At 36.5% G+C, this 24,212-nt stretch overlaps 1 protein-coding gene across 1 annotated transcript in view; it reads right to left on the bottom strand.

Annotated features, from left to right (window-relative positions):
• The window catches only part of LOC114458057 (mucin-5AC-like), a 45,534-nt gene that overhangs the window by 7,270 nt on the left and 14,052 nt on the right, over positions 1-24,212 (bottom strand). Inside the window, exons 19-41 of the mRNA XM_028440302.1 lie at positions 24,081-24,184; positions 23,875-23,883; positions 21,910-22,081; positions 21,674-21,777; positions 21,469-21,477; positions 16,589-16,760; positions 16,353-16,456; positions 16,146-16,154; positions 15,294-15,465; positions 15,058-15,161; positions 14,852-14,860; positions 13,991-14,162; positions 13,755-13,858; positions 13,549-13,557; positions 12,693-12,864; positions 12,457-12,560; positions 12,250-12,258; positions 11,398-11,569; positions 11,162-11,265; positions 10,956-10,964; positions 7,193-7,364; positions 6,957-7,060; positions 211-219 (exon numbers count right to left, since the gene is read on the bottom strand). Of these exons, the coding sequence (XP_028296103.1) occupies positions 211-219; positions 6,957-7,060; positions 7,193-7,364; positions 10,956-10,964; positions 11,162-11,265; positions 11,398-11,569; positions 12,250-12,258; positions 12,457-12,560; positions 12,693-12,864; positions 13,549-13,557; positions 13,755-13,858; positions 13,991-14,162; positions 14,852-14,860; positions 15,058-15,161; positions 15,294-15,465; positions 16,146-16,154; positions 16,353-16,456; positions 16,589-16,760; positions 21,469-21,477; positions 21,674-21,777; positions 21,910-22,081; positions 23,875-23,883; positions 24,081-24,184 (2,108 nt within the window). The remainder of the gene's footprint in view (positions 1-210; positions 220-6,956; positions 7,061-7,192; positions 7,365-10,955; positions 10,965-11,161; positions 11,266-11,397; positions 11,570-12,249; positions 12,259-12,456; positions 12,561-12,692; positions 12,865-13,548; positions 13,558-13,754; positions 13,859-13,990; positions 14,163-14,851; positions 14,861-15,057; positions 15,162-15,293; positions 15,466-16,145; positions 16,155-16,352; positions 16,457-16,588; positions 16,761-21,468; positions 21,478-21,673; positions 21,778-21,909; positions 22,082-23,874; positions 23,884-24,080; positions 24,185-24,212) is intronic.

The raw sequence follows: 24,212 nt of genomic DNA, 5'->3' as shown, positions 1-24,212 counted from the left end.
CTTTCTATTTGACCCACACAACCCAAAAATCAACAAGTAAGTAATTTAAAGAGAAACCTGAGTGAGTAAGAATTCTCGAGATGTCTGTTTAAGAAAAAAAACAAATCAGAATTTATTGAAATCCGGGGTGTTTTTTAAAAAAAAAAACAGACATCTGACAGACAATTAGAAAAGAGAGATTGTAGATTAAATAAAAAGGAATGTTCGTACCTGGTACATCTTTGGGACACATGAAAAAGAGAAAAAAAAACATTACCGTTAAAAAATATTAATTCATTGTATCACATTTTAATCTCTAAAAACAAATGTTCCTATACAGAAAGCATATGTAAATCTATGGACATAGGAAGTTTGATATATGTTTCAATATCTGCTCATTATTGTCCATGTTAAGGGTTATTTATATCATACATTACCTGCACAGTAAGGAGGGGGGCAGCGAAAACGAACTCTATAATCCTCACACTTCTTATCCTTCTGGTCTTTATTTTTGCAGATCAATCCGACACTTGGTGAAATCCTAGAAAATCACAAGTACAACTACTTTTTAAAAAAACATTTTGTCTCATTATCTGAAGAATCAAGCAACACCATCATTTTTTAGAAAGATGATTAATGACTAATACTCACAGAACATTATTATCTCCTGGTGCAGGTGCATTTTGGCCACTCAGAGTTTGGGCCTGAATGTGGCTTGGTTGGGGACAAATCTTTCCAGGGTTCTCTTTGCGAAGGTCTTTTAATGTTTCCCAGTCTCCAGAACCACTGGGATTATCTTTATCAAACCAGTCTGTCCAGCATCCTGATACAAGACAAAAAATAAATTGTCATGACTAAGAATGTACATTAATGAATATTGTGGCAGTAAGTATTGTTGATAAAACACACAGTTATTTTTTTTTAAGTATTTTCCGTATTTTCCTTGGAAAACCAAAGTATAGCAACTCATGTCTGAGAAAATAAGGAAGATGAGCAAAAGAGGGGTATGGATTAAACAAGGTTGTGGCAATGATTTGTTTGTTCAATAATACTTTCCAAAACATTTTCTTAAAAAAAACAATTAAATGTTTTGGGGTTTGTCTCTAAACTTCTTTATAAATAATATTTCAACAATTAGAGACAAAGCTCATGTGCTCCCTGCAGCAGTGATCAATGATCGCTTAAACACAGCAGCTCCAGAAGTAACTCCAACGTACAGCTTTTATTTACACAGTTTCACTCCCATTGTTGTATGAGGCTGCGTTGGCTTCATTAGTAACACTTCTATTTCTACTTTACCCACAGAACAAAAAATCAACAAGTATATAAATTAAAACAACTCGCCGTGTCGTATTTTGTCTGTATCATATGACGGGGTGTTTGTTAAGAATAAAAGTATTTTTTCAAATAAACCGTGTTGGTATATGAATTACAGATGTAATTGTAAAAGAGATATTGTAGATTTATAAAAAGAAATGTTCTTACCTGCTAATCCTTCAGAATTAAAAAGAGAAGAAACATGTTCAACAGTTAAAATACATCATTTTTTGTATTATATTTTTATTTCCAAAAACAGATGTTCAATAAAACTTCGATGGAATACAAAGATAAGAGTCAGGTTTACAGTTTTTTTTTTTTTATAGCTTAACACTTTTTGTGAATAAAGTCAGGTTTAAATGTACAGATTTTTCTGTAACTTGTAAAAGGTGAAAGTCTTGGACCATGAATGTAAGATAGAAACAGGCTTGGCTAGAAACAACATTTAAAATGCAGATAGTTTGTTAATTCTGGATTGTCAGGATTGTTATTGGGTTATCTTAAAGGTTTTAATAATTTATTTATTCCCAATATTTTCCACATAAATACAGCGTCATTATACATAGAGAGCTCAATGATAAATGGCTTCTATGCGACGTCTAGAGTAAAACATACAACGTTTAATGATGAAAACAGACATTCTTCATACATCCTACCTTGGTCTGTAGTTTCTGTGGAAAAAAACAAATAAATTAGAAAATTTTAGCAACGTTTTGAACTTTAACAACGGCCTCAGTCATTGATGTGTGAGAACTGAATAATACATCTACATCTCACCTGGAGCTTCAGTTGGATCAGCATATATTTGGTTTCTTTCTGTAAGAAATAAATGTGTACATCCTTTCAATGTTTTTTGTATCTACAAGGATTGGAAAGTATTTAGAAGTTGTAAAATTGTTTTTTATTTGGAAATTTAGAAGATTAACCCACCTGAAACCATAATGACAACAATGGCAAAAAGGACCTACAACAAAAAAGGAAAAAATCATAATTTGAATTACAGGTGTTTGAAAATTATTTGCATTTAATAGAAGAGGTAATACGTTACCAAACGAAACATGTTAGCAGATCAGCAGAAATCCTGTGAAAAGATTAGGTTATTTTTTGGTAAAAACTGGCAAGAAAGAAATCTGCCAAAATACAGATAATAAAAGTGAGCAGAGATATTTACCAAAAACCTTCTCAGAACAACAATGTGGTGATGTGACCCTGTCCACCTGACTGAGTATGGCAACAGCACTGGTAATTTTATAGCCACTTCAATGCCTCAGGATATACGTGTCAGACGGCATACCTAAAAGATCATGACCCTAAGGACAAAAGGATTTTTACTCCAGGGTAAAAACTAAAGGAAAATTCAAAGTATCCCTTTGAAAAAGCTCCATCTTAGTTTAAAACCAGTTAAACCTACCTGAACCCGCAAAACTAGTTGTAGAGTAACTTGCAACATATTTTGGTTTTGTTATACTGCATTGTTAAAAAATAACATTTGTTTTCAAGCTGGTCAATTGTATTCTGAATTAAGTGCACTTGTCTATATGCTTTTGTTTTACTCATGAACAGATTAAAAAGTTAGCGTAGCCACCGACTCTTCTGCTTGAAAAATTGATGTTAGTCAATTACGTTATGTATTTTGAAGGTTACTGACTGCCAGCGGTTGACGACAGGGGGTAGAATGGGGTTATAGTAGATTAATGGATGTTAAGACTGCTAATAAAAGCCATAGATAGTTAACATGCACGGGACTGGACGGAGGGGGCAGGTTGAGGACATTTTGGAGTTTTAAAAATGTTCATACATCTTTTTTTAGTGATTGATCTTATAACTGACCATCAATTAGGTGTATTATGCCTCACCAAGACTTGGCTCAAAAATGAAGATTCTGTTGCTTTTAATGAAGCCAGCCCTCCCAATTATGGTAATCACCATATTCCCCATGAGAGTGGTCGGGGAGGTGGAGTGGCAGCAGTTTTTCACTCAAGCTCATCAGTTACCCCAAAAACCACACTTAACCAAAATTAATTCGAAAGCCTCTCCCTTGAAAATTTTAATCCCAAAAACAAGATAGAAAAACCCACTTTACTGGTTATAGTTTACCGTCCTCCTGGTCCATATTCCGAGTTTCTCTGACTTTCTCACTGATCTGGTGCTGAGCACTGATAAAGCTATTATAGTAGGTGACTTAAACATTCACGTTGATGAAAACAGCTTAAATAAATTGTTTATTTTAGTATTAGATTCAATCGGCTTCACACAACATGTAAACAAACCAACTCATTATCTTGATTATGCCCTGGACCTTGTTCTAACATACGGTCTCAATATTGATCACCTGACAATATATCCTAAAAATCCTATTATATTAGATCACTTCCCGTTATCCTTTGAATTCAGAATATCAGCCTGCTTAAATTCTGAGAGCAGAGTACACTATAGAAGATCACTGTCTGAGAAAGCTGTAGCTCAATTTAAAGATTTAGTTCCATCATTGCTCACCTCTCATCCATATTATATCTCAACTGAGAGTAGCTATTATTGTCCTACGACAAAGAAAATAGATTATCTTATCAGTTGTCACAGCACTCAGCTCTGGATGCTATTGCCCTGCTTAAAAACAAGACGATATGTCATAAAAAGGTTGCCCCCTGGTATAAATCTGATTTGCGTCTTCTAAAACAGGCAGTGCAAAAATTAGAAAGGATGAATGGACTATCCTTCTATCCTATTCTGTTTGCCCTTCTGTTCACTAACCCAACCAGTAGAAGCGGATGGCTGCCACCTCTGAACCTGTTTCCGCTGGAGATTTCTTCTTATAAAAGAGAGTTTTTTCTTCCCACTGTCCCCAAATGCATGTTCATGTGGATCTTGATGGGTTCTTTCTTACTATGGACTTTATTTTTCGTTAAGCACTTTGAGATGACTTTGTTGTAATTTGTGCTATATAAATAAAGTTTAATTGAATTGAAATAACTGCATTTGAACCCTTATTTTTTCCTTGAAAATGTGTTTTCTTTTTTTTGTAATTGAAAATGCTTCTTTTATTTAAGTCGTCTTTTTTGTATTTTGGTCATATTATGGGTGGGTCATTTGTGTCATTATTAATGCAATTTTTTGGGTCTTAAATATTTTTTTGCATTCGAACACGTTTTGTCTTTGATTGAAAATATTTATATTTGATTGAAAAGGGTTTTTTTTTTATTTGAAGTACTTTTTTATTATCTAAAAATTTTTTGAAAAACATAAATCTACCTCGATAAGTGTGAGCAACCATTCTCAATATGACGTTTTATTTTCAATTTTGTTCCTCGTAGCCTGGAAGCCTCTTTTACTTGGATTTCAATTCAAACCTTGTGTTATTTGAAATTATATCAGCGGTTAGAGAGACAGGGGAAAGTGTTATACATGCACTTTAAGTAGTCCATTTTTGAAATTTTGAAGTTTCTTCACAATGGCAGACTTCACTAACCTTCACTGCCGTGGGATTATTGTCAAAACAACGTGATCGGCACTTTTTTAGGAAATCTCTTAACATCTTTCCTTGACCCCATGACGTCATCCATTGGGTTTAGGAATAGTGGATACGAAAGGAGATAGGAGGGATTATTCAGATGCACCCTCTGTCTAAAACACCAAAAAATTATCCAATAACAAAAGATAAAGTCCATACATTCAGAACTAGTGTCTATTTAAAAAAAAAAGTTGCTAAGAGCTCCACAATTGTGCGCGTTCACAAGGATACCGGTACGTCTCACGATTCTACATACTGCAGCTTTAAGAGGGAAATTAACAAAAAACAGAACTCAGCACCAACAACAGCATCAAACCACTTTAACATTGAATCAAACTCTGAAAGCCCTTAATCAACCATTTATCTTGTAATCCATAACCAACTCTCCATTAGCCCTGCATTGGTTTGCAAAACATTGGTTGGAAGAGAGTTTAGCAGGTGACTCTGGCTTCATGATATCATTTTCCTTCAGTAGCAAAGCAAACACACAAAGTAAAACTTGTCATCTCAATTCAATGACATTACATTGGTTTGTTAATACTGCAGACACATGACCAATTACTCTGAAAGCTCTAAGTAAAGGTGCCATATGCATATGCATTGGTCAAGAGAACAAACATATCTAATCTAATAAAGGTGCCATATGTTTTAACAGTTCACTGAAAAGAAAAGGATAAAACTGGCTTGTGTTTTTACTCCAGATTAATGACCCTTATTTTTTAGAGAACAGCAATTCTCTACAACTGTAGAGACACGCTCATGAAACGCCATCAATGATGGGAAGTAAAACAAGATAATAGGCACATCAACTCAATATGTCTTCCTGATCTCCTTATTGACTGCAATAAACATCAGGGCCACCCCTGATTTTACCAAAAACCACATTAGTACTTAACACTGAGTTAAAGCAATAAGATAATAAAAAAAAAAAAAAAAACTAGCTGAAATAAAGTCCCCCATGATTTGCTGCTGAATGATTTTATTTTGTTGATTAGAACAAGATTCAAAACCATCACTTTATCATCGCTGAAAGTTAGAAGGCTAGAAGTGGTTTTTATAACAACCAGGAACCCGAAAATATTGATTATGTAATTTTCATGACTCAATCATAAAGGGAGGCATGAAAGATGATAGATAGAAAGAAAAATCAAGCGAGTGATCAAGTGATAATAGGAGCTCCTCTCTCTCTTCTCATTGGTGGTGTTGCAGAGTCAGATCTCAGGATATGCATGGGCATGCAAAGCGAACTTTGTAGTCGAAGCAGCCTCCATGTTTCTGGTCCTTATTCCGGCAAACAAATCCCTTGTGCGGGTTGTTTCTGGAAAATGATTTCAAGCAATTAAATTACATCCGAAATAAAGACGATTAAGACAAAGAGATAACATGAGCTGTAACACATTGCCAAGGTGTCATGGTAACAATTATCATATACATGGCTTGATTTGATGCCATGTGCCTTCAAAACCACAGGGAATTGAACCAAGGTCTTCAAACACCTCTACCTCTGTCCATAAAACCTGTGTCTGCAGAGTTAACTTATTCATAGAATATATGTGTCCTGTGCTGGAAGCTGATTCTGCTGCTTTACAGTGGAAACAACTTCAATGTCAAGAGGTTTATAACAAACACTTTACCATCGGCTTGAATCTGTTGTCCTGCTAGTAAACTTACATATAAAAGATCTGTCCTGTGTTGATGGCGGCAATGGATGGGTTGCCAGCGGTAACAACCTCCATGGCAAGAGGTTTTTCACAAATCTGTCCTGGGTTTTCATTCCTCAGGTCTTTCAAAAGCTCCCAGTCTCCTGTTCCACTGGGATTATCTCGATCAAACCACTTAGTCCAGCACACTGCAGTGAAAAAATAAAATGGTTGAGGCTGAGCTGACTTCAATAATAATGCTTTTATTTCTATTTTACCCACACAACCCAAAAATCAACACGTAATTGAAAAACAAACCTGGGTGAGTAAGAATTAAACGGTTCAACGGTTAAAAATATATTAATTTGTTGTATCACATTTTTAATTTCTAAAAACAAATGTTGTTCCTATAGAGAAAGCAGATGTAAATTTATGGACAGAGGAAGTTTGATATTTGTTTCAATATCTACTCATTATTGTCCATGTTAAGGGTTATTTATATCATATATTACCTGCGCAGTAAGGAGGGGAGCAGCGAAAACGAACTCTATAATCCTCACACTTCTTATCCTTCTGGTCTTTATTTTTGCAGATCAATCCGACACTTGGTGAAATCCTAGAAAATGACGAGAACAATTAAGATCTACTTTTTAAACAAACATGTACTTTTCAACCTTTTTGTTTCATAATTTAAACAAACAAGCAACGCCATCATTTTTTAGAAAGACAATTAATGACTAATACTCACAGAACATCTTCATCTCCTGGTGCAGGTACATTTTGGCCACTCAGAGTTTGGGCCTGAATTTGGCTTGGTTGGGGACAAATCTTTCCAGGGTTCTCTTTGTGAAGGTTTTTTAATAATTCCCAGTCTCCAGAACCACTGGGATTATCTCTGTCAAACCAGTCTGTCCAACATCCTGACAACATGACAAAAAATAAATTGTCATGACTAAGAATGTACATGAATGAATATTGTGGCAGTAAGTATTGTTGATAAAACAGACATATTTTATTTTTTATTTTTAAGTATTTTCCGTATTTTCCTTGGAAAACCAAAGTATAGCAACTTATGTCTGAGAAAATAAGGCAGTTGAGCAAAAGAGGGGTATGGATTAAACAAGGTTGTGGCAATGATTTGTTTGTTCAATAATACTTTCCATAACATTTTCTTTAAAAAACTATTAAATGTTTTGGGGTTTGTCTCTAAACTTCTTTATAATAATATTTCAACAATTAGAGACAAAGCTCACGTGCTCCCTGCAGCAGTGGCTTTTTTCAAACTATTAATGAAGCTACTCATCGTTTAAATCATACTCTTGATCTTGTTCTAACATATGGCCTTGATATTACTGAACTAAAAGTCTACCCTGAAAATCCTCTGCTATCAGATCACTTTTTAATATCTTTTAACATTATCCTAGAGGATCTCGCACTGTGCAATAAAATAGTTACGAGTAGAAATCTGTCCAATAGTGCTGTGGCTAAATTTAAAGAGGCCATTCCTGCTGCCTTAAACTCAGTGCACCATCCAATAAATAACTATGAAATTAATTATAACCCCTCTCAACTGGATCTGCTTGTCGATAGCTCTGCTAGTCTACTAAAATCCACTTTGGTCTCAATTGCCCTATTGAGGGAAAAAACTATTAAACGTCAGAGGAAAGCTCCGTGGTTTAGCTCTGAAACTCACACATTCAAACAAACAACCCGTAAATTAGAGAGAATGTGGAGCTCCAATAAAACAGAGGAGTCACGAATACTCTGGCAAGAAAGCCATAGTAAATATATGACAGCCTTACGACATACTCGATCTACATACTATTCCTCACTAATTGAAGAAAATAAAAATAATCCGAGGTACATTTTCAGCACTGTAGCCAGGCTAACACAAAGTCAGAGCTCTATTGAGCCCATGATTCCTCTAGCCCTCAGCTGTGAGGACTTTATGACATTTTTTACCGATAAAATTCATAAGATTAGAGATAAAATTAGCCACTCCATGCCTTCACCTGGGCCTGCTGTACCATTAAATGTAAATAGGCCTAACCTAAACTGTTTCACACATATAGGACTTCAGGAACTTAACTCTATTATTTCATCCTCCAAACCATCGACCTGCCTTTCAGATCCGATCCCAACTAAGCTGTTTAAAGAAGTTATTCCCCTGGTCTGCCCATTTTTGTTGGAGACAATAAATATATCCCTATCAATAGGCTACGTGCCACAGTCCTTTAAAGTAGCTGTAATCAAACCCCTTCTCAAAAAACCCACTCTTGATTCCAGCACTTTAGCAAACTACAGGCCTATATCTAATCTTCCTTTTATTTCAAAGATTCTTGAGAAAGTTGTGGCGGCTCAGCTCTGTGAATTTCTTCAAAAAAACAGCCTGTTCGAGGACTTCCAGTCAGGTTTTAGAGCTCAACACAGCACAGAGACTGCTTTAGTTCAAGTAACTAATGATCTACTCTGGGCTTCAGATGAAGGACGACTCTCAGTGCTGGTTTTATTAGATCTTAGTGCAGCTTTTGACACTATAGATCACTATATTCTACTAGAGAGATTAGAGGAATTACTTGGAATTACAGGGACTGCCCTAAACTGGTTTAAGTCTTACCTATCTGATAGGTACCAGTTTGTACACGTGAATAATAGGTCTTCTGTGTACACTAAAGTAAGCTACGGGTTCCTCAGGGCTCTGTGCTAGGTCCAATCCTCTTCTGTATCTATATGCTCCCCCTTGGTAATGTTATGAGAAAATACTCTGTTAACTTTCACTGCTATGCTGATGATACCCAACTGTATGTATCAATGAAGCCAGGTGAGACAAATCAGCTATCTAAACTTGAGGCCTGTCTAAAGGACATCAGGGCCTGGATGGACCAAAATTTTCTTCTTCTCAACTCAGACAAGACTGAGGTCATTGTACTGGGCCCACGACACCTTAGAGAAACCTATGCTAGCCTAACTGCCCTAGATGGCATTACTCTGGCACAAAGCACAACTGTTAGAAACCTTGGGGTTCTATTTGATCTGGACTTATCCTTCAACTCTCACATAAAACAAACTTCAAGAACTGCCTTCTTTCATCTCCGTAACATTGCCAAAATCAGATCTATCCTGTCTCAGGGCGACGCCGAAAAGCTAGGCCATGCTTTTGTTACCTCTAGACTGGATTATTGTAATTCTCTTTTAGCAGGCTGCCCGAGCAAGTCACTTAAGACACTTCAGCTGGTTCAAAATGCTGCAGCACGTGTACTGACTAAAACTAGGAGAAGAGATCACATTACTCCTGTATTAGCCTCTCTGCATTGGCTTCCCATAAAATATAGAATAGAATTCAAGATTCTTCTTCTCACTTATAAAGCCCTAAATGGACAGGCACCAGTCTATCTCAAGGAGCTTGTAGTGCCATACAATCCCCCCAGAACACTACACTCTCAAAATGCTGGACTACTCGTTGTTCCATTTGTCTCTAAAAGTAGTATAGGAGGAAGAGCTTTCAGTTATCAGGCCCCACTTCTCTGGAACCATCTACCAACCACGGTTCGGGGGGCAGACACCCTCTCTACCTTTAAGGTTAGGCTCAAAACATTCCTCTTTGGTAAAGCTTTTAGTTAGGAACCAGCTCATAGCTCATAGTTAAGATGCAATAGGCATAGACTGCCGGTGGGGGGGGGGGTCTGGCATGCTCGGTTGGAGAGAGGTTGGAGAGGGCGTTAAGAGAGAGGTCATTTAGGTTAGAGAGGGACCGGAGAGGGTCCCATTCCTCTCTCAAACACTCCCTCTATGTCTGCTTCTTCCCTTGTGTGTTTGCTCTTGTACTCCTTTTGGCTTTTGTCTTGCAGGTCCGTGGGACCCTCAGTGTGGAGTTACAGAGTCTCAACAACTCTGTCTCCACCCTCTCCTCTGCACACACCCAACACAGCATAACGTGGATGGCTGTTCATCATAGCAATGGGATCCACACAAGGTTCCTGCTGCTTAACAGAAGGTTTTCCTTGCCGCCATGATGACTTCATGTTGGGTGTGGGATACAAATGTATGTGTATATACGTATATATACATATGTGTGTATCCATAAAATGAAGAGTCCGTCCTTAAGACTGCTCTACTGTAAAGTGCCTTGAGATACCATTGGTTATGATTTGGCGCTATACAAATAAAGATTGATTGATTGATCAATGATCTCTTAAACACAGCAGCTCCATAAAAAACTCCAATGTACAGCTTTTATTTACACATTTTCACTCCCATTGTTGTATGAGGCTGAGCTGACTTCAATAGTAATGTTTCTATTTCTATTTGACCCACACAACCCAAAAATCAACAAGTAAGTAATTTAAAAAGAAACCTGGGTGAGTAAGAATTCTCGAGATGTCTGTTTAGGAAAAAAGCAACTCAGAATTTATTGAAATTTACAGTGTTGTTTTAAAAGAAAAAAAAAACAGACATCTGACAGACAATTAGAAAAGAGAGATTGTAGATTTAATAAAAAGGAATGTTCGTACCTGGTACATCTTTGGGACACATGAAAAAGAGAAAAAAAAACATTACGGTTAAACGATATTTATTGTATCACATTTTTAATCTCTAAAAACAAATGTTGTTCCTATACAGAAAGCATATGTAAATCTATGGACAGGGGAAGTTTGTTATTTGTTTCAATATCTGCTCATTATTGTCCATGTTAAGGGTTATTTATATCATATATTACCTGCGCAGTAAGGAGGGGAGCAGCGAAAACGAACTCTATAATCCTCACACTTCTTATCCTTCTGGTCTTTATTTTTGCAGATCAATCCGACACTTGGTGAAATCCTAGAAAATGACGAGAACAATTAAGATCTACTTTTTAAACAAACATGTATTTTTCAAACATTTTGTTTCATAATTTAAACAAACAAGCAACGCCATCATTTTTTAGAAAGATGATTAATGACTAATACTCACAGAACATTATTATCTCCTGGTGCAGGTGCATTTTGGCCACTCAGAGTTTGGGCCTGAATTTGGCTTGGTTGGGGACAAATCTTTCCATGGTTCTCTTTGTGAAGGTTTTTTAATAATTCCCAGTCTCCAGAACCACTGGGATTATCTCTGTCAAACCAGTCTGTCCAACATCCTGACAACATGACAAAAAATAAATTGTCATGACTAAGAATGTACATGAATGAATATTGTGGCAGTAAGTATTGTTGATAAAACAGGCATTTTTTTTTTTTTTTTTGAAGTATTTTCCGTATTTTCCTTGGAAAACCAAAGTATAGCAACATACGTCTGAGAAAATAAGGCAGTTGAGCAAAAGAGGGGTATGGATTAAACAAGGTTGTGGCAATGATTTGTTTGTTCAATAATACTTTCCATAACATTTTCTTTAAAAAACTATTAAATGTTTTGGGGTTTGTCTCTAAACTTCTTTATAAATAATATTTCAACAATTAAAGACAAAGCTCACGTGCTCCCTGCAGCAGTGATCAATGATCTCTTAAACACAGCAGTTCCAGAAAAAACTCCAATGTACAGCTTTTATTTACACAATTTCACTCCCATTGTTGTATGAGGCTGAGCTGACTTCAATAGTAATGCTTCTATTTCTATTTGACCCACACAACCAAAAAATCAACAAGTAAGTAATTTAAAAAGAAACCTGAGTGAGTAAGAATTCTCGAGATGTCTGTTTAGGAAAAAAGCAACTCAGAATTTATTGAAATTTACAGTGTTGTTTTTTAAAAAAAAAAACAGACATCTGACAGACAATTAGAAAAGAGAGATTGTAGATTTAATAAAAAGGAATGTTCGTACCTGGTACATCTTTGGGACACATGAAAAAGAGAAAAAAAAAACATTACGGTTAAACGATATTTATTGTATCACATTTTTAATCTCTAAAAACAAATGTTGTTCCTATACAGAGAGCATATGTAAATCTATGGACAGAGGAAGTTTGATATTTGTTTCAATATCTGCTCATTATTGTCCATGTTAAGGGTTATTTATATCATATATTACCTGCACAGTAAGGAGGGGGGCAGTGAAAACGAACTCTATAATCCTCACATTTCTTATCCTTCTGGTCTTTATTCTTGCAGATCAATCCGACACTTGGTGAAATCCTAGAAAATGACGAGAACAATTAAGATCTACTTTTTACACAAACATGTATTTTTCAAACATTTTGTTTCATAATTTAAACAAACAAGCAACGCCATCATTTTTTAGAAAGATGATTAATGACTAATACTCACACAACATTATTATCTCCTGGTGCAGGTGCATTTTGGCCACTCAGAGTTTGGGCCTGAATTTGGCTTGGTTGGGGACAAATCTTTCCAGGGTTCTCTTTGTGAAGGTTTTTTAATAATTCCCAGTCTCCAGAACCACTGGGATTATCTCTGTCAAACCAGTCTGTCCAACATCCTGACAACATGACAAAAAATAAATTGTCATGACTAAGAATGTACATGAATGAATATTGTGGCAGTAAGTATTGTTGATAAAACAGACATTTTGTTTTTTTTTTTTTTAAGTATTTTTTGTATTTTCCTTGGAAAACCAAAGTATAGCAATTTATGTCTGAGAAAATAAGGCAGTTGAGCAAAAGAGGGGTATGGATTAAACAAGGTTGTGGCAATGATTTGTTTGTTCAATAATACTTTCCATAACATTTTCTTTAAAAATCTATTAAATGTTTTGGGGTTTGTATCTAAACTTCTTTATAAATAATATTTCAACAATTAGAGACAAAGCTCACGTGCTCCCTGCAGCAGTGATCAATGATCTCTTAAACACAGCAGTTCCAGAAAAAACTCCAATGTACAGCTTTTATTTACACAATTTCACTCCCATTGTTGTATGAGGCTGAGCTGACTTCAATAGTAATGCTTCTATTTCTATTTGACCCACACAACCCAAAAATCAACAAGTAAGTAATTTAAAAAGAAACCTGGGTGAGTAAGAATTCTCGAGATGTCTGTTTAGGAAAAAAGCAACTCAGAATTTATTGAAATTTACAGTGTTGTTTTTTAAAAAAAAAAAAAACAGACATCTGACAGACAATTAGAAAAGAGAGATTGTAGATTTAATAAAAAGGAATGTTCGTACCTGGTACATCTTTGGGACACATGAAAAAGAGGAATAAAAACATCACGGTTAAACGATATTTATTGTATCACATTTTTAATCTCTAAAAACAAATGTTGTTCCTATACAGAAAGCATATGTAAATCTATGGACAGGGGAAGTTTGATATTTGTTTCAACATCTGCTCATTATTGTCCATGTTAAGGTTTATTTATATCATATATTACCTGCGCAGTAAGGAGGGGAGCAGCGAAAACGAACTCTATAATCCTCACACTTCTTATCCTTCTGGTCTTTATTTTTGCAGATCAATCCGACACTTTGTGAAATCCTAGAAAATGACGAGAACAATTAAGATCTACTTTTTAAACAAACATGTATTTTTCAAACATTTTGTTTCATAATTTAAACAAACAAGCAATGCCATCATTTTTTAGAAAGATGATTAATGACTAATACTCACAGAACATTATTATCTCCTGGTGCAGGTGCATTTTGGCCACTCAGAGTTTGGGCCTGAATTTGGCTTGGTTGGGGACAAATCTTTCCAGGGTTCTCTTTGTGAAGGTTTTTTAATAATTCCCAGTCTCCAGAACCACTGGGATTATCTCTGTCAAACCAGTCTGTCCAACATCCTGACAACATGACAAAAAATAAATTGTCATGACTAAGAATGTATATGAATGAATATTGTGGCAGTATGTATTGTTGATAAAACAGACATTTTTTTTTTTTTTTTTTTTTTGAAGTATTTTCTGTATTTTCCTTGGAAAACCAAAGTATAGCAACTTATGTCTGAGAAAATAAGGCAGTTGAGCAAAAGAGGGGTATGGATTAAACAAGGTTGTGGCAATGATTTGTTTGTTCAATAATACTTTCCATAACATTTTCTTTAAAAATCTATTAAATGTTTTGGGGTTTGTCTCTAAACTTCTTTATAAATAATATTTCAACAATTAGAGACAAAGCTCACGTGCTCCCTGCAGCAGTGATCAATGATCTCTTAAACACGGCAGTTCCAGAAAAAACTCCAATGTACAGCTTTTATTTACACATTTTCACTCCCATTGTTGTATGAGGCTGAGCTGACTTCAATAGTAATGCTTCTATTTCTATTTGACCCACACAACCCAAAAATCAACAAGTAAGTAATTTAAAAAGAAACCTAGGTGAGTAAGAATTCTCGAGATGTCTGTTTAGGAAAAAAGCAACTCAGAATTTATTGAAATTTACAGTGTTGTTTTAAAAAAAAAAAAAAAAACAGACGTCTGACAGACAATTAGAAAAGAGAGATTGTAGATTTAATAAAAAGGAATGTTCGTACCTGGTACATCTTTGGGACACATGAAAAAGAGAAAAAAAAACATTACGGTTAAACGATATTTATTGTATCACATTTTTAATCTCTAAAAACAAATGTTGTTCCTATACAGAAAGCATATGTAAATCTATGGACAGGGGAAGTTTGATATTTGTTTCAATATCTGCTCATTATTGTCCATGTTAAGGGTTATTTATATCATATATTACCTGCGCAGTAAGGAGGGGGGCAGCGAAAACGAACTCTATAATCCTCACACTTCTTATCCTTCTGGTCTTTATTTTTGCAGATCAATCCGACACTTGGTGAAATCCTAGAAAATGACGAGAACAATTAAGATCTACTTTTTAAACAAACATGTACTTTTCAAACATTTTGTTTCATAATTTAAACAAACAAGCAACGCCATCATTTTTTAGAAAGATGATTAATGACTAATACTCACAGAACATTATTATCTCCTGGTGCAGGTGCATTTTGGCCACTCAGAGTTTGGGCCTGAATTTGGCTTGGTTGGGGACAAATCTTTCCAGGGTTCTCTTTGTGAAGGTTTTTTAATAATTCCCAGTCTCCAGAACCACTGGGATTATCTCTGTCAAACCAGTCTGTCCAACATCCTGACAACATGACAAAAAATAAATTGTCATGACTAAGAATGTACATGAATGAATATTGTGGCAGTAAGTATTGTTGATAAAATAGACATTTTTATTTTTTTTTTTGAAGTATTTTCCGTATTTTCCTTGGAAAACCAAAGTATAGCAACATACGTCTGAGAAAATAAGGCAGTTGAGCAAAAGAGGGGTATGGATTAAACAAGGTTGTGGCAATGATTTGTTTGTTCAATAATACTTTCCATAACATTTTCTTTAAAAATCTATTAAATGTTTTGGGGTTTGTCTCTAAACTTCTTTAGAAATAATATTTCAACAATTAGAGACAAAGCTCACGTGCTCCCTGCAGCAGTGATCAATGATCTCTTAAACACAGCAGTTCCAGAAAAAACTCCAATGTACAGCTTTTATTTACACAATTTCACTCCCATTGTTGTATGAGGCTGAGCTGACTTCAATAGTAATGCTTCTATTTCTATTTGACCCACACAACCCAAAAATCAACAAGTAAGTAATTTAAAAAGAAACCTGAGTGAGTAAGAATTCTCTAGATGTCCGTTTAGGAAAAAAGCAACTCAGAATTTACTGAAATTTACAGTGTTGTTTTAAAAAAAAAAAAACAGACATCTGACAGACAATTAGGAAAGAGAGATTGTAGATTTAATAAAAAGGAATGTTCGTACCTGGTACATCTTTGGGACACATGAAAAAAAGAAAAAAAATATTACCGTTAAACGATATTTATTCATTGTATCACATTTTTAATCTCAAAAACAAATGTTGTTCCTTCACAGAAAGCATATGTAAATCTATGGACAGAGGAAGTTTGATATTTGTTTCAATATCTACTCATTATTGTCCATGTTAGGGTTATTTATATCATATATTACCTGCACAGTAAGGAGGGGGGCAGCGAAAACGAACTCTATAATCCTCACACTTCTTATCCTTCTGGTCTTTATTTTTGCAGATCAATCCGACATTTGGTGAAATCCTAGAAAATGACGAGAACAATTAAGATCTACTTTTTAAACAAACATGTATTTTTCAAACATTTTGTTTCATAATTTAAACAAACAAGCAACGCCATCATTTTTTAGAAAGACAATTAATGACTAATACTCACAGAACATTATTATCTCCTGGTGCAGGTGCATTTTGGCCACTCAGAGTTTGGGCCTGAATTTGGCTTGGTTGGGGACATATCTTTCCAGGGTTCTCTTTGTGAAGGTTTTTTAATAATTCCCAGTCTCCAGAACCACTGGGATTATCTCTGTCAAACCAGTCTGTCCAACATCCTGACAACATGACAAAAAATAAATTGTCATGACTAAGAATGTACATTAATGAATATTGTGGCAGTAAGTATTGTTGATTAAACACACATTGAGGAAATTAGGATGAGCAGAAGAGGGTTATGGGTTGAAAAAGGTTGTGACAATGATTTGTTTGTTCAAGAATTAACAAATACTTTCCACAACATCTATCTAATGAATCAAAGATTGTCCGTGTGTGTGTGTGTGTGTGGCCCGAATATCTACCTGAGGGGGTGTCTGTTCACCGGAAACTTTTTTACAAGCATTACGTTGGAGTTATTTGGTGTTGCAAAACGTTCATTTTAACTTTATTTTGCACGTGGATTATTCCGAATTTTTTACAAGAAATGAAACAAATTCCGCATTTGAACTCAGTGTGGGGGCGCTAGCGCACCAATCTTTTCATGTACACCCTCTGACAATCAATCGAAGTGTTTGTAGAGCCGACGCAGTGTTTGGTCAACCTGAAACTTTGTTAAGAGCCTTCCCAAGGCCCGAGGGTGTGCATCGGTTATTTTGGACTTATTTGATCATTTCAAAACATTCATTTTCATTTTAGTTTGACCGCTTGCCCAGACGGACCGGACCCGGAAGTTATGACGGGATCCGGAAGCAGCGTTTCTGCTCAAAGCGAAACAAGCACATTTCTAAATGCTGACATTTTCACCACGAACTGTATAACCTAATGCGCACCGTGGATATACATGATAAACGCACACAAAGCCGTTTAGAGAAAGACAACGGAAGAGTGCCCGGACGTTTCAAATAGTTCACGGAAGTTGTTGACGGCCAATAGCCGACCTATCTGGTTCTTCAGACAGAGAACGCATTTCAACCTGATGTGAGGAGCGGGTGCACACGTGGCTGATGCGCGTACGTGTATGTGTGAGACTGTGCCCACGGAGGAGCCCACGAACAGGTAGCAGGACACACACGCGCGGCTGATGCGTGAGAGTGTCGGCCTGTTCTTTCTATGCGGTACCACAAAGAGGACAGATTGTAACAGCACCTTAGCACCTACAATAAACAGCACTAACCATAATACACACACAAACTTTTTTTTATCAATTCATCATGCGTATGTCCCATGGAATTAAACCAGGGAAATCGCACACGCTATTTTACTTTGCACCTGCAAATGTTCCCCTTTATAACACTACACATACTTATTTGGCAATAATTGTCAACTCTACTTAAGCCCCCATTATATAAACACATATTTCCAATGGGCACTGCACTAGTTTTCTTAAAAACTATTAAATGTATTGGGGTTTGTCACTCCAAAACTTAAAAATCTAATATTTTTCCTTGATCTCTTAGCATTAACAAATATCAACAGCTGTAGACAGAGTCAGAATTGATCCCTAAACCTACACATTAGTGAAAGACTTCATAAACTTATTTAAAAAAATATTTCAACAATTAGAGACAAAGCTCACGTGCTCCCTGCAGCAGTGGCTTTTTTCAAACTATTAATGAAGCTACTCATCGTTTAAATCATACTCTTGATCTTGTTCTAACATATGGCCTTGATTTTAATGAACTAAAAGTCTACCCTGAAAATCCTCTGCTATCAGATCACTTTTTAATATCTTTTAACATTATCCTAGAGGATCTCGCACTGTGCAATAAAATAGTTACGAGTAGAAATCTGTCCAATAGTGCTGTGGCTAAATTTAAAGAGGCCATTCCTGCTGCCTTAAACTCAGTGCACCATCCAATAAATAACTATGAAATTAATTATAACCCCTCTCAACTGGATCTGCTTGTCGATAGCTCTGCTAGTCTACTAAAATCCACTTTGGACTCAATTGCCCTATTGAGGGAAAAAACTATTAAACGTCAGAGGAAAGCTCCGTGGTTTAGCTCTGAAACTCACACATTCAAACAAACAACCCGTAAATTAGAGAGAATGTGGCGCTCCAATAAAACAGAGGAGTCACGAATACTATGGCAAGAAAGCCATAGTAAATACATGACAGCCTTACGACATACTCGATCTACATACTATTCCTCACTAATTGAAGAAAATAAAAATAATCCGAGGTACCTTTTCAGCACTGTAGCCAGGCTAACACAAAGTCAGAGCTCTATTGAGCCCATGATTCCTCTAGCCCTCAGCTGTGAGGACTTTATGACATTTTTTAACGATAAAATTCATAAGATTAGAGATAAAATTAGCCACTCCCTGCCTTCACCTGGGCCTGCTGTACCATTAAATGTAAATAGGTCTAACCTAAACTGTTTCACACATATAGGACTTCAGGAACTTAACTTTATTATTTCATCCTCCAAACCATCGACCTGCCTTTCAGATCCGATCCCAACTAAGCTGTTTAAAGAAGTTATTCCCCTGGTCTGCCCATTTTTGTTGGAGACAATAAATATATCCCTATCAATAGGCTACGTGCCACAGTCCTTTAAAGTAGCTGTAATCAAACCCCTTCTCAAAAAACCCACTCTTGATTCCAGCACTTTAGCAAACTACAGGCCTATATCTAATCTTCCTTTTATTTCAAAGATTCTTGAGAAAGTTGTGGCGGCTCAGCTCTGTGAATTTCTTCAAAACAACAGCCTGTTCGAGGACTTCCAGTCAGGTTTTAGAGCTCAACACAGCACAGAGACTGCTTTAGTTAAAGTAACTAATGATCTACTCTGGGCTTCAGATGAAGGACGACTCTCAGTGCTGGTTTTATTAGATCTTAGTGCAGCTTTTGACACTATAGATCGCTATATTCTACTAGAGAGATTAGAGGAATTACTTGGAATTACAGGGACTGCCCTAAACTGGTTTAAGTCCTACCTATCTGATAGGTACCAGTTTGTACACGTGAATAATAGGTCTTCTGTGTACACTAAAGTAAGCTACGGGGTTCCTCAGGGCTCTGTGCTAGGTCCAATCCTCTTCTGCATCTATATGCTCCCCTTGGTAATGTTATGAGAAAATACTCTGTTAACTTTCACTGCTATGCTGATGATACCCAACTGTATGTATCAATGAAGCCAGGTGAGACAAATCAGCTATCTAAACTTGAGGCCTGTCTAAAGGACATCAGGGCCTGGATGGACCAAAATTTTCTTCTTCTCAACTCAGACAAGACTGAGATCATTGTACTGGGCCCACGACACCTTAGAGAAACCTATGCTAGCCTAACTGCCCTAGATGGCATTACTCTGGCACGAAGCACAACTGTTAGAAACCTTGGGGTTCTATTTGATCAGGACTTATCCTTCAACTCTCACATAAAACAAACTTCAAGAACTGCCTTTTTTCATCTCCGTAACATTGCCAAAAATCAGATCTATCCTGTCTCAGGGCGACGCCGAAAAGCTAGTCCATGCTTTTGTTACCTCTAGACTGGATTATTGTAATTCTCTTTTAGCAGGCTGCCCGAGCAAGTCGCTTAAGACACTTCAGCTGGTTCAAAATGCTGCAGCACGTGTACTGACTAAAACTAGGAGAAGAGATCACATTACTTCTGTATTAGCCTCTCTGCATTGGCTTCCCATAAAATATAGAATAGAATTCAAGATTCTTCTTCTCACTTATAAAGCCCTAAATGGACAGGCACCAGTCTATCTCAAGGAGCTTGTAGTGCCATACAATCCCCCCAGAACACTACGCTCTCAAAATGCTGGACTACTCGTTGTTCCATTTGTCTCTAAAAGTAGTATAGGAGGAAGAGCTTTCAGTTATCAGGCCCAACTTCTCTGGAACCATCTACCAACCACGGTTCGGGGGGCAGACACCCTCTCTACCTTTAAGGTTAGGCTCAAAACATTCCTCTTTGGTAAAGCTTTTAGTTAGGAACCAGCTCATAGCTCATAGTTAAGATGCAATAGGCATAGACTGCCGGGGGGGGTCTGGTATGCTCGGTTGGAGAGAGGTTGGAGAGGGCGTTAAGAGAGAGGTCATTTAGGTTAGAGAGGGACCGGAGAGGGTCCCATTCCTCTCTCAAACACTCCCTCTATGTCTGCTTCTTCCCTTGTGTGTTTGCTCCTGTACTCCTTTTGGCTTTTGTCTTGCAGGTCCGTGGGACCCTCAGTGTGGAGTTACAGAGTCTCAACAACTCTGTCTCCACCCTCTCCTCTGCACACACCCAACACAGCATAACGTGGATGGCTGTTCATCATAGAAATGGGATCCACACAAGGTTCCTGCTGCTTAACAGAAGGTTTTCCTTGCCGCCATGATGAATTCATGTTGGGTGTGGGATACATATTTATGTGTATATACGTATATATGCATATGTGTGTATCCATAAAATGAAGAGTCCGTCCTTAAGACTGCTCTACTGTAAAGTGTCTTGAGATACCATTGGTTATGATTTGGCGCTATACAAATAAAGATTGATTGATTGATCAATGATCTCTTAAACACAGCAGTTCTAGAAAAAACTCCAATGTACAGCTTTTATTTACACAATTTCACTCCCATTGTTGTATGAGGCTGAGCTGACTTCAATAGTAATGCTTCTATTTCTATTTGACCCACACAACCCAAAAATCAACAAGTAAGTAATTTAAAAAGAAACCTGGGTGAGTAAGAATTCTCGAGATGTCTGTTTAGGAAAAAAGCAACTCAGAATTTACTGAAATTTACAGTGTTGTTTTTAAAAGAAAAAAACAGACATCTGACAGACATTTAGAAAAGAGAGATTGTAGATTTAATAAAAAGGAATGTTCGTACCTGGTACATCTTTGGGACACATGAAAAAAAGAAAAAAAATATTACGGTTAAACGATATTTATTGTATCACATTTTTAATCTCTAAAAACAAATGTTGTTCCTATACAGAAAGCATATGTAAATCTATGGACAGGGGAAGTTTGATATTTGTTTCAATATCTGCTCATTATTGTCCATGTTAAGGGTTATTTATATCATATATTACCTGCGCAGTAAGGAGGGGAGCAGCGAAAACGAACTCTATAATCCTCACACTTCTTATCCTTCTGGTCTTTATTTTTGCAGATCAATCCGACACTTGGTGAAATCCTAGAAAATGACGAGAACAATTAAGATCTTCTTTTTAAACAAACATGTATTTTTCAAACATTTTGTTTCATAATTTAAACAAACAAGCAATGCCATCATTTTTTAGAAAGACAATTAATGACTAATACTCACAGAACATTATTATCTCCTGGTGCAGGTGCATTTTGGCCACTCAGAGTTTGGGCCTGAATTTGGCTTGGTTGGGGACAAATCTTTCCAGGGTTCTCTTTGTGAAGGTTTTTTAATAATTCCCAGTCTCCAGAACCACTGGGATTATCTCTGTCAAACCAGTCTGTCCAACATCCTGACAACATGACAAAAAATAAATTGTCATGACTAAGAATGTACATTAATGAATATTGTGGCAGTAAGTATTGTTGATTAAACACACATTGAGGAAATTAGGATGAGCAGAAGAGGGTTATGGGTTGAACAAGGTTGTGACAATGATTTGTTTGTTCAAGAATTAAATACTTTCCACAACATCTATCTAATGAATCAAAGATTGTCCGTCTGTGTGTGTTTGTGGCCCGAATATCTACCTGAGGGGGTGTCTGTTCACCGGAAACTTTTTTACAAGCATTACGTTGGAGTTATTTGGTGTTGCAAAACGTTCATTTTAACTTTATTTTGCACGTGGATTATTCCGAATGGTTTACAAGAAATGAAACAAATTCCGCATTTGAACTCAGTGTGGGGGCGCTAGCGCACCAATCTGTTCATTTACACCCTCTGACAATCAATCGAAGTGTTTGTAGAGCCGACGCAGTGTTTGGTCAACCTAAAACTTTGTTAAGAGCCTTCCCAAGGCCCGATGGTGTGCATCCGTTATTTTGGATTTATTTGATCATTTCAAAACATTCAATTTCATTTTAGTTTGACCGCTTGCCCAGACGGACCAGACCCGGAAGTTATGACGGGATCCGGAAGCAGTGTTTGTGCTCAAAGCGAAACAAGCACATTTCTAAATGCTGACATTTTCACCACAAGCTGTATAACCTAATGAGCACCTTGGATATACATGATAAACGCACACAAAGCTGTTTAGAGAAAGACAACGGAAGAGTGCCCGGACGTTTCAAATAGTTCCCGGAAGTTGTTGACGGCCAATAGCCGACCTATCTGGTTCTTCAGACAGAGAACGCATTTCAACCTGATGTGAGGAGCGGGTGCACACGTGGCTGATTCGTGTATGTGTGAGACTGTGCCCACGGAGGAGCCCACGAACAGGTAGCAGGACACACACGTGCGGCTGATGCGTGAGAATGTCGGCCTGTTCTTTCTATGCGGTACCACAAAGAGGAAAGATTGTAACAGCACCTTAGCACCTACAATAAACAGCACTAACCATAATACACACACACAAACTTTTTTTTATCAATTCATCATGCGTATGTGCCATGGAATTAAACCAGGGAAATCGCACACGCTATTTTACTTTGCACCTGCAAATGTTCCCCTTTATAACACTACACATACTTATTTGGCAATAATTGACAACTCTACTTAAGCCCCCATTATATAAAAACATACTTCCAATGGGCACTGCACTAGTTTTCTTAAAAACTATTAAATGTATTGGGGTTTGTCACTCCAAAACTTAAAAATCTAATCTTTTTCCTTGATCTCTTAGCATTAACAAATATCAACAGCTGTAGACAGAGTCAGAATTGATCCCTAAACCTACACATTAGTGAAAGACTTCATAAACTTATTTAAAAATAATATTTCAACAATTAAAGACAAAGCTCACGTGCTCCCTGCAGCAGTGATCAATGATCTCTTAAACACAGCAGTTCCAGAAAAAATTCCAATGTACAGCGTTTATTTACACAATTTCACTCCCATTGTTGTATGAGGCTGAGCTGACTTCAATAGTAATGCTTCTATTTCTATTTGACCCACACAACCCAAAAATCAACAAGTAAGTAATTTAAAAAGAAACCTGAGTGAGTAAGAATTCTCGAGATGTCTGTTTAGAAAAAAAGCAACTCAGAATTTACTGAAATTTACAGTGTTGTTTTTTAAAAAAAACAGACATCTGACAGACAATTAGAAAAGAGAGATTGTAGATTTAATAAAAAGGAATGTTCGTACCTGGTACATCTTTGGGACACATGAAAAAGAGAAAAAAAAACATTACGGTTAAACGATATTTATTGTATCACATTTTTAATCTCTAAAAACAAATGTTGTTCCTATACAGAAAGCATATGTAAATCTATGGACAGAGGAAGTTTGATATTTGTTTCAATATCTGCTCATTATTGTCCATGTTAAGGGTTATTTATATCATATATTACCTGCGCAGTAAGGAGGGGAGCAGCGAAAACGAACTCTATAATCCTCACACTTCTTATCCTTCTGGTCTTTATTTTTGCAGATCAATCCGACACTTTGTGAAATCCTAGAAAATGACGAGAACAATTAAGATC

This window comes from Gouania willdenowi, chromosome 24 (assembly GCF_900634775.1).
Source record: "Gouania willdenowi chromosome 24, fGouWil2.1, whole genome shotgun sequence".
NCBI lineage: Eukaryota > Metazoa > Chordata > Actinopteri > Blenniiformes > Gobiesocidae > Gouania > Gouania willdenowi.
This window is presented reverse-complemented; position numbering and strand designations above follow the sequence as displayed.